Raw genomic sequence first — 10,884 nt, forward strand, 5'->3', positions numbered from 1 at the left:
AATCTCAAGATGAGATCATCCTGGATTAAGGTGGGCCCTAAATCCAGTAACAAGTGTCTTACTAAGAGGCAACAGAAAACACACTGAGACACAGGGGAAAGACCATGAGACAGAGATTGACTTAATGTCACCACAAGCCAAAGAATACCAGGAGCCTTCGGAGGCTGGAAGGCACAAGGAAAGATTCCTCCTTAGAAACTTCAGAGGACAGATGGCCTTGCCAACACCTTGATTTCAGACTTCTGGCCTCCAGAACTGAGAGAGAATGAATTTCTGTCATTTTAAGCCCCCCAGTTTGTGGGAATATGTTACAACAGCCGTAGGAAACTAATACAGCTCCCTATGACTTGTAAGAAACAGGGCATTTAAGGGGCACCCATCTGACTCAGTTGGTGGAGCGTATGACTCTTGATCTCCAGGTCATGTGTTCAAGCCCCAGGTTGGGCGTGGAACTTAGTTAAAAAAAAAAAAAAAGGCAAAAAACCAAAGGCATTTAAAACTACTACTAAGCTCATCCTTGCTATTTGCCGTTATGTACTTTTCTCAATCGATGGATATAAAATACATCCATTGTGTCCATATGCGTCATGTGGATAGTGATGAAATTTGACTTTTATGAAATATATGTTACATTTGCAACCCCATCGTCTTACAGAGAGGGCACGTGGATTCCAGAGGGGGCGGTGAAGAAACAAGCGAGCAGGCTGGTCTGGAGTCCAGTTCCCCTGACTTGTGAGTCATCCCTCTTCCTCCAGAGCCCAGTAAATTATAGATCACTCATAGGTCTTCACCAACTGACTCCAAGGAAATCAGAACCCTCCTTGTCCAGCAGGAGGCTTAGAAACACTTCCTGCTTCCCTCTCTTTGCCTCCCGATTTGGTCATGTTAAGGGCCCGGTTTACCCACCGCCATTGTTCCAGAAAACCAAGAATTGCTAAAGGCCATTGTGTCAGGTTTGCCCAACCCACGCTGTGTGACCTAGCCCTGCGCGCCCCACCTCAACCCCTCTCGCCCGCCTCTGCCACCCCCTGATTTCACCACTCTGGGCTAGGATGGAACGGGGCAGCCTGATAAAAGGAGAGCAGGGTCTAGAGAGTCGGTTGCACAGGCTGGAGACTGGTGCCGAGCCAACGCCATGGCATGGTCCATGGCCCGGGCAGGTGAGTAGGCCGTCAGGGACAGTGGGCGGGGCCCTGGGGGCTGTAAGGCAGGGAGGTGGCTTCTGCCTCGTGGCGCTGTTTGGGAGGGTACCGAAGCATCAGGAGAACCTCAGAGAGCCATCCTATTCCTTCCTCTGCCTCTATTCCTGTGGGCCCCCTTTGGCTCTTTCAGTTCAAGAGCCTTTGTGTTGCAAGGAAAGGCTTTTCTCAACAGGCTGAAATGGACTTTTCCTGTGCCCCCTCACCCCCTCCGGGTCCTGGAAGCCCAGAGTCGGTGAACACCACTGCGGTGGGTGGTTTTGTCTTTCCCACGTTCTTAGGCTTCTGCTTTTGGTCCTCATGCAAGAGATGCCCCCTGCCAGCAGCTTCCCCAGCCCCGTGCTGGTTGTCTTGCAAGAAAGCGGGCAGCCTGGGGGCCACGACCTTGGGTGCCCTTGCAAGTTCTCTTGCCCTTGCAAGCCCTTGCAAGGCTTTATTAGGTGAATGGGAAAATTCAAGGTCATCAGAAAGGTGAAATAAATCTTTTTAAAGGAGTCCTGCCGAGCCTAGGTCTCCAAGCATGTTGGGAACTCAGCTAACCTCCTGAGAGGCATGGCGGGAAAGCCACAGAATGTGGTAAATACTGGCTGTGAGCAGAGGCACAGAGGCCTCCCTGAGAGATGGGATCTCTGGCCTAACCCTTCCAAATTGGCTCTTTCCAGCCCCAGGACAGCCCCAGGTTTCCTGCCTGCTCGAAAAGGGAAACTTTCTCTCTGAAAACCTCACAAGTTAGTGGTTTCCCTAGATCTTTCTCAATACACACCGTCCTCCACTGGCGCTCTAGGGAGGGACAACCTCAACTCACGGAAACTTCCATCAGCTCTAGGACTAGTCTAGGCCAGGGAGGGGCCCCTGCCGTCTGGCCTGGGGGTGAAGGGATGGACACAGTGCCCTCCTGGGTCCCTTTTGGACAGAGGAAGGTTGATTTGCGGGAAGCCATCCTGGGTCTACCCCCCTCTGACCACCTCTACCCACTGTGTTTCAATAGGCATACAAGGCCCAGAAAAATGCAAATAACTTCGTAACCTCTGCCTTCTCTCCTGTGCTGTTACAGGTTTGATAGTTCTACTGATGATCCAATGGGGTAAGTGGTGCCTTTCCTTTGTCGTTTAAATGTTGATTTTATTTTTGAAAGAGAGAGAGAGAGAGGCAGAGAGAGAGGGAGACGGAGAATCCCACGAGGGCTCCTTTCTGTCGGCACAGAGCCTGACGCGGGGCTCAAACCCACGAACCGTGAGATCGTGAACGGAGCCGAAATCAAAAGCTGGACTCCTAACCGACTAAGCCACCCAGGTGCCCCCATAAGGGGTGCCTTTCTTGAGGGTAGCCGTGGATTCCCTCGGCGCCTTCCCTGGGGGAAGGACAACAGTCCTTTGAGGTAGGAATGATGGTCGTTGTCATGGTATGGAGGAGGAAGCTGAATTGCCTGGCTACAGAGCAGCAGAGTTGGGATTTCAAGCCAGGCATGAAAATTCCAGAGACCCTGTTCTTAACCACCGTATTTCATTGCCCCTATAGTACAAAAATCCATGCATAACGTTTTTTTTAACGTTTTATTTTTTTAATTTATTTGAGAGAGAGAGAGAGAGCACAAGCAGGGGAGGGGCAGAGAAAGAGGGAGAGAGAGAATCCCAAGTAGGCTCTCTGTTGTCAGCACAGAGCCAAATGTGAGGCTCGACCTCACAAACCATGAGATCATGACCTGAGCCAAAATCAAGTCAGTGGCCCAACCGAATGAGGCACCCGGGCACCGCAGGATATTTGATATGATACGACAGGATATGATGTAAGAAGAGACTCCGGGCTTCTTCCTAGATGGTCCTACGATGTGTTCCCTGGGTTAACTCTTTGCTTTGGGGAGTTCACCAACCCTCCTCCTGTATCACTACAGGCTGTACTCTCAGCCCCCAGTGGCAAGTTCTGGCAAGTTCTACTCCTAACTGGCCTCTGGCTAGAGCCAGTGATGACCCAAGAACTCCAGCTTCCCCTTCGGGAGCCACCGATCTGCCCAGGGGGGTCCCAGATAGTCCTTCATGTGCTGGGTTCCCACACAGCCTCCTCTGGCCATTTTGCACCTTCTTCCCCTCCCCTGATCTCTCAGTGGCCAAATGGAGGCTGGGGGGGACTGTGGAGAGACCCTGTTGGGACAAAAAGAAATCCTAGAGTCTAGACACTGGCCATAGATGTGCTCCAGTACAAACTCCCCATTCTGCCAAGTCCTTGGCATAAAATGTTGGCTTGTGCAAACCATACCCTCACAGATGACAAGTTCTAGAAGAGCCCTCAGAGACCACACAATCATTTTCAGATGGGGACCCTGGGCCAGGGCTGAAGGGGCAATTGGCCCAAAGTACATTTCTGGCAGATACAGGAGTAAAAACCAGCATTCTTGCTTTCTGGTTATCTTGTCAACCTAACATAGCACCGACCTCAGTGGAGGCCCTTGCCGCTAGATCAACCCCCTGGGAACAGACATCCCCACCCACCCACCCAACGAAAGTCCCCAAACTTTCTGAGGACTCCAGAAACAAGCTGCCTTTTCCTAGCTAAAACAAGCTCTTTATTAGGACCTTATCAGCAATATTCATAAACATAGATTCTCTATAAGAGATAACAAGAGGGGCGCCTGGGTGGCTCAGTCGGTTGGGCATCCGACTTCGGCTCAGGTCATGATCTCACGGTCCGTGAGTTTGAGCCCCGCGTCAGGCTCTGTGCTGACAGCTCAGAGCCTGGAGCCTGTTTTATATTCTGTGTCTCCCTCTCTCTCTGACCCTCCCCCGTTCACGCTCTGTCTCTGTCTCAAAAATAAATAAACATTAAAAAAAAAAATTAAAAAAAAAAAAAAAGAGATAACAAGAAAATGTAAAATATTTAAAGCAAGACTAAACCACAAACTCAGGCTTGTAACTGGGGCCTCTTAAGTATTTGCATTTAATTTTTAAAAAAATTTTTTTAATGTTTTTATTTATTTGTGAGACAGAGAGAGACAGAGCATGAGCAGGGGAGGAGCAAAGAGAGAGGGAGACACAGAATCTGAAGCAGGCTCCAGGCTCTGAGCTGTCAGCAGAGAGCCCGATGCGGGGCTCGAACTCACAAACTGCGAGATCACGACCTGAGCTGAAGTCGGACGCTTAACCGACTGAGCCAGCCAGGCGCCCCTGTATTTGCATTTTAATGAACATTCTGAAGTATTCCAAGCAACATGTTGAAAGTCCTGCCTCTCCGCTGTCAGCCGATCAAGTGTCATGTTTAACACCCTCTGGCATTAGGTAGAGGGGGTCAGTCCTCAGCAGACCCTTCTGACCACCATTTCTTTTCTTGGTCCCGAATGGCCAGGCTCTGCTGCAAAGCTGGTCTGCTACTTCACCAACTGGGCCCAGTACAGACAGGGAGCTGCTCGCTTCTTGCCCAAGGATGTGAACCCCAATCTGTGCACCCACCTCATCTACGCCTTTGCGGGCATGACCAATCACCAGCTCAGCTCCATAGAGTGGGATGATGAGGTTTTCTACCAGGAGTTCAACGGCCTGAAGAAGATGTGAGTTGCACTGGACGGGGATGGGGGTTGGTGGAGGCAGGAACCTCTTTCCAGAGCCAAAAACCTTCCCCAGCACTGCAATCCTGCTACAGACCTGCTGTGTGGCTTTGGGCAAGTCACATCACCTCTCTGGGCTTTCCTGTGCTTATACGGGAGGAGTAGGGGTAGATAGGGACTCCTGAAGGGCCCTTCCATTTAGGTCTAGGTGGGATCTGGCTTGGGAAACTGTTTTCTCTGCCTGGAATGTATGCCCTTCTTCCTCCTACAATCTATGCGTTTTTTCAGCTCCCGTGTTATCATCCTCTTGACAAAGCCACTCTGCGGATACGCCCTGATCTCTCTTCCTGAGTTCTTCATGTGTATGTCTCCCCAGCCAGATAGGAGGCCCTTGAACACAAGAGCATGCTGTTTCTTTCCCAATCTAGAGCTCCCCTCACCCAGGATCTATGCATAGGGACTTACACCTTCCCCCCCACCCCATCAGTGCCCATCAGGCGTTACTTTCCCTTGCTTTCCCAGTCAGTGAGGTGAGCCTGGGGAACTGGCTGGGCATTAAAACCTGCAAATTCTGGCATTTGTCTTATCTTTCCCAGGAATCCCAAGCTGAAGACACTGCTTTCCATCGGGGGCTGGAACTTTGGCACTCAGAAGTGAGTTGGCCACGGCACCTGTATGGCAGAGCCACTGGGTGGTGACCTGACTCACTGGCAAGAGAGAACCCGGCCAGTGGGTTCTGGGAATCAGGCCAGGTGGAATATAGTCAGGGTGGGGGATCAGGAGGGTGGCCTGGACTCTGGGGGCTGACCTTCCTCTTGGGCTCGTGGTGCCTCATCGGGAGGGCTGTGGAGGGGGCTTAGCTCTGACTGTTACACATCCGGTCTTGCCGGGAGCACAGGAGAGATCCTGGCCTCTTTCCAGGCCTCAGTGTCTTCCTCCATGAAATGGGTACAGGGAGAGTCCCAACTAACCTCAGACAACATACAGTGACGACATTTCCTGAGCTCTGAGACAGGATATCTTGTTTGAGAATTTTTGTTCCACTCCTGGGTGTCAAAGGCAGTCTGTGAGAACAAGCTCGGATGCCAAACTGTGGGCATTTTTGAGGAATAGGACGTTTTTGAGGAATTCGGGAGATGATGGAATGGGACATATGAAACTAGACTTTTCCTAGAAAGTCCACAATATATGGTTCCCAAAGTTCTAAACTACTCTTTCTAAAACTTTTTGGATCATGAGACCTTTTGAAAACCTGATACAATTTATGACCCACCTTCCCCAATCTTTTATTGGAATGAGGGGATTCTTAGCCTGGGGTTCCCAGGCACATGGACCCCAATTAAGTGCTGCTATTAATTAAATCAGTAAATGAATAGAAAACCAATTAAAGTAGGATCCGTCTATAAATACCTCGAGACACTTATAGGGATCTTGGGAATCAGGAGATGTGGGGAGGGGGTTCCTGGGGCAGCTTGGGATTTTAAGGGGCTCCAGACTAGTCATAGTGATGGCACAAAGCATTTTACAAGTGTGAGTTTGAAGAAAATGACCACATTGACCCACCAGAGAACGAAAGCAGCAGGTTTCCAGGTTACTCAGCTCCTTCTACTTCCCTTTGTGATCATATTAGAAACTGTTCCCTCCTTTCTAAACCTCTACCCTCGGGTGACAGCCGGCTCTGATTCAGGGGACCACAATTCCCTGAGCAGGGACAAGGCAGTAGGCGTGTGGAGGGAGTTTGGGGAGGCAGAGCTCCTGGCAAGTCACTGTGCCCTGGGGGCCGGACACCCTTCTAGACGGTCCCTTTCCTTAGGCCTGGCTGGTAAGTCAACAGCAAATATCCCAGCAGCATCTGAAGCAGCCCTCCCAGCATCCTCCTGGCCTGAACAGCCAAGCACAAATATCCTGCATAGTTTCTCGTCTGCCTGTGAGGGAGAGAGTGGCCTCCTGTCAGCAAGACAGGCCCATACTGCCCTTCATCACCTCGCAGATTCACAGATATGGTGGCTACAGCCAACAACCGTCAGACCTTCGTCAACTCAGCCATTAAGTTTCTGCGCAAATATGATTTTGATGGCCTTGACCTTGACTGGGAGTACCCAGGGAGCCGGGGGAGCCCTCCTTCGGACAAGCAGCGCTTCACAGCCCTGGTGCAGGTATGGTTGGCGGTCACCCAGTTGGCCTGGGGCGGGGGAACCCAGATTGATGGCCTCACCGGACAGGCCGGTGCTGTTCTGTCCCCAAGGTCTGTTGCTTCGGGTATGTGCAGAGCCCAGACGAGCCCTGCGGTCAGTTTTCAGACTCCTGAGAGTGAACATCTGCTTGGGGCCCACAGGGGCCAGCCTGGCCCCTGCCTTTGTATTCACTGTGAGCCACCTCTGCAGGACCTGGCCGCTGCCTTCCAGCGGGAAGCCCAGACGTCAGGGAAGGAACGCCTCCTTCTGAGCGCAGCCGTCCCGGCCGGGAGAAAGAACATAGAGGCTGGATACGAGGTGGACAAAATTGCTCAGTGAGTCTCAGGCCGATGGCGTGGAACGTGTGTTCTCTGAGGTGGGAGAGACCGAGGTCGGGCTGAGTCGCCTCAGGACTAGAGCAGATGGTCACCCGCAAGGTACCGTCTGGGGAAAGCCCTACCCCTCCACCAGCAGATCCAGGAAGGATTTGCTCACGCTGTCTGCTTACTCCAGTGTCCTGGAGTCTCTCTTTTGGAATCCTTGCCCTTTTCCTTGGGAACTCGGTCTTAACATCAAGCACCCTGGGAGCGCAAGAGTGAAACCAAGAGGACAAGTCGTCTGGCTCTCTGCACCCCAAGGTGTTGAGCGTTAGAAATGCAGAATCTCCGGCCCTACCCCAGGCCTCCTAAAATTAGAGCCCGCGCTTTAATGGCTTTCCCGGGTGATTCACATGCACACGAAAGTTTTAACAACACTGAGCTAGATTTCCCTCCCAAACGGTAAGAGTACGAGGGGGGAACTAGGGAGTGCTGTCTAATCCCCTCTCCCAGGACCAGGCGAGAGCCTGCACCGCTGCCTCTTACCTCGAGGGCCCTTCCCAGGCCACACACTGAGGACAGGCGGGAGCAGGGAGGGACTGCTCACTAGCCCGTCACCCCTCTCTCCATGCCTCCTGCAGGAGCCTGGATTTCATCAGCCTTATGGCCTACGACTTCCATGGCTCTTATGAGAAGACCACAGGACATAACAGCCCCCTCTACAAGAGGCAGGGAGAGAGCGGGGCAGCGGCCGAACTCAACGTGGTGAGTGGCTGCAGAGGTGAGGCGGGACCCCCCCATCCGCAGGTCCTGTCAGGTGGCCTCTTTTGAGCCTCGAGGCCCTAGTGGAAAAGAAAGGCAGGATAACCAAGCAGGGCACAGAGGAGCCCGGACTTTTCCTTTCTTTGCTTGTTTATTTCCTGTCCTGTGCCAGTGCTGAGGGGAAGCCTTACTTCTCTGTAGCCTCCTGGCTGATGTTCGACACAGCAAACCAACTGAATGACATCAAATAATGCAGTGGCTACTTGGGAAGCCATCTTTGAGCTTGAATGTCCAGCAAAAATGACCTCTTGCTTCCTTCACCTCCTCTACCCCATTTCCTTCAAAACAATGGGTGACCATTCACTCCTTGTCACTGATTCACCTTCAGTGACGAGCCACCTCCACCCCCTACCCCAGCACGTGGAAAGGGCAGGTTGGGTTTCAGACTGGGGTGAGTGGTGGTTTCCTGCCCAACTTGCCCTCGCCAAGCAGCCTGGAGGGTTTTTATAAGCCCACTCGACACTTTGAAAGTTAAGAACAACCATATTATTTCTTCTTTTAAAACAAACCAAAACAGCCCTAAATTAAAGTGCTTTTTAATTTGGGGGAGCCCACGTCTTGGTGCATCGGCTAGGGTAGAACAATCTAAGCTTCTGTGGCTCTTTCGCAAATAAGGGAGCCATCTCTGAGTGCTTGAGTCAGGAATCCATAATTCACACAGAGCCCAGACCCCTCCACCCCCATCAGGAAAACTGTATGGGTCCTGGGGGAAGCCAGCCCAGCTCGGCAGCTCGACACCCAAAGACATTCAGCTGACAGGTGAGGGCCCCGAAATCCCACCAGCACCCTGTTCCCCCAGCTGTATGCTCTGGATCCACGCAGGGGGAGGGAGGCCTTTCTCTTCTTACAAGGAGACCTTCTACTCTCTATACTGTGTGCCCGGGACTGCCTCCGGCCAGAGGGGGACTTTTCTGAACTTACACAAGGTGCCATAGAGCTGAGCAGGGGGCCTTGACCTCTGCCTTTGAATAAGCTCCCATCTGATCAGAGATAAATCATGTAGACCAACAAAAAGAAATAAATACGAATACACGTAGTGAAAAATGTTCCTGACTTAAGTGCTAAGAGGGTGCGGAGTAACAGGAGGACTTGTACTTGAACAGAGTGGCTTCCTGGGGGAAGTGAGCCTGTAATCCTGGCTTAAGGGAAGAATCTTCATTATTCATTTATTTCACATACGTATGTTGGGTACCTCCTCATGTCACAGGCTGGGGGTGTTACGTGAAGTAATACACGATGGGGTCGGTCCCGTTCAGAGGCAAATGAGGCAGCCGTGTACTCATTTGTTCTTTCTATTTGAGCATCTAAGTGTCAGGCATTGTTCGAGGCATGAGGGATACAGAGGTAAATAAAACGGACCCCATTCCCTGCTCTCATACTCTGGGTGAGACCTAGAACAACAATAATGGGCATGATGAGCATGATCGCAGCTTTCCTTTACTGCACTATGCTGGGCCTTCCACGTGCATTACATCTTTTCGTTCTTGCCATTTCTGTTGCTTCCATTTTACACACAGGAAGCCCGAGGCTCAGCAAGGTTAAGTTGTTGAGTAAGGAAGGGATCTCGGGCGCTTTGCTCACTGAGGTATCCCAAGCATAGAGCCTGGCCACAATGGGCCATCAATAAATATTTGCCCCGTGAATGGTTGTCTGACTCCAATGGTTGTCTGGGGTCGAGGGTCTAAGACAAGACCTAAAGAAGACAGGACGGTGTTGGAACACTAAAGCCCATCGGAAGCCTGCAGCCTTAGATGACCAGAACCAGGCCGAAGGCAAAGTAAATTAACCCTGCCCCTCCTTCTCCATCACCAGGACTTTGCCGTGCAACTCTGGGTGCAGAAGGGGACCCCTGCCAACAAACTGATCCTTGGCATGCCTGCCTATGGACGATCCTTCACCATGGCCTCCCCATCAAACACTGGAGTGGGGGCCCCAGCCACGGGGCCTGGAACCCCTGGCCCCTTCACCAAAGAGGGAGGGCTGCTGGCTTACTATGAGGTGGGAAAACCCCACGGGGCCCCGAGTATGGGCTGGGGTGGGGGGTGCTCCTACTCCCATAGTTTCTGAGTGAGGATGCCAAGAGCAGCAAATTCTGGCCAAGTGAAGCCCAACCCCTTTATGCCATCTTGGATTAAGGATAATCCAATCCCAGTGCCTCATTGAATCCAGGGTTCTAGGTCACTCAATCTAGAACCTCCTACGTTCTCCAGACTTCCTCAGATAGGAATTTTCCAATCTCTAGTCTCCTCTGGGCAAAGAGGCACAGATGTCTGTGGTGCCCCCTGCCTCTGCCCCAGCTCTGCCCTCTGCTCCTAACAGGTCTGCTCCTGGAAGGGGGCCACTAAGCCCAGAATCATGGACCAGAAGGTGCCCTATGCCTTCAAGGGCAACCAGTGGGTGGGCTTTGATGATGTGGAGAGCTTCAAAACCAAGGTGAGGCCCAGCCCTGCTGGGAGGGGGGTGGTCCTGGATGGGTCCAGGTCAATAACATTGAATGATAGCATCCAGACCCTCTCCAAAGAGGAATCTCCTCTGAAACATTTCACAAGTCTTCGTGTGATAGCATTTTGTATTTTTACCAACTATTGATTAAGAAAAGGCATGATCACAAAAAAATTGCCCTACGTTAAGTACCACTCTTGAAAGAATTTTTATTTTATTACATATATATATATATATGTTTGCATTTAATAAAATACAAATTCTACAGACATATGAAGAGGAGAAATACATACAGTGAGATATATCATTTTATTCAGCTCAATGACAACATTTGTGCATGCTCAGATTACAGACCTTTTGATTTACTTATATGACTCCCCACTCCTGCCCAGTAT

General features: G+C 51.3%; 1 protein-coding gene across 4 annotated transcripts in view; it reads left to right on the plus strand.

The window, feature by feature from the left end:
- CHIT1 (chitinase 1) overlaps window positions 1-10,884 on the plus strand; it is a 33,999-nt gene that overhangs the window by 21,044 nt on the left and 2,071 nt on the right. For 2 of the 4 annotated variants that reach the window (XM_019432081.2, XM_019432104.2), the window contains exons 2-10: window positions 656-732; window positions 2,254-2,283; window positions 4,536-4,737; window positions 5,331-5,387; window positions 6,725-6,890; window positions 7,119-7,243; window positions 7,867-7,990; window positions 9,860-10,045; window positions 10,367-10,480. In XM_019432081.2, coding sequence (XP_019287626.2) covers window positions 656-732; window positions 2,254-2,283; window positions 4,536-4,737; window positions 5,331-5,387; window positions 6,725-6,890; window positions 7,119-7,243; window positions 7,867-7,990; window positions 9,860-10,045; window positions 10,367-10,480 — 1,081 coding nt within the window. Of the gene's footprint in view, window positions 1-655; window positions 762-1,039; window positions 1,161-2,253; window positions 2,284-4,535; window positions 4,738-5,330; window positions 5,388-6,724; window positions 6,891-7,118; window positions 7,244-7,866; window positions 7,991-9,859; window positions 10,046-10,366; window positions 10,481-10,884 lie in introns of those variants that run through there. The other 2 variants (XM_019432097.2, XM_019432088.2) reach the window with 2 other exon arrangements.

Source organism: Panthera pardus, unplaced genomic scaffold, assembly GCF_024362965.1.
Source record: "Panthera pardus isolate Hobbes unplaced genomic scaffold, ASM2436296v1 HiC_scaffold_21, whole genome shotgun sequence".
NCBI lineage: Eukaryota > Metazoa > Chordata > Mammalia > Carnivora > Felidae > Panthera > Panthera pardus.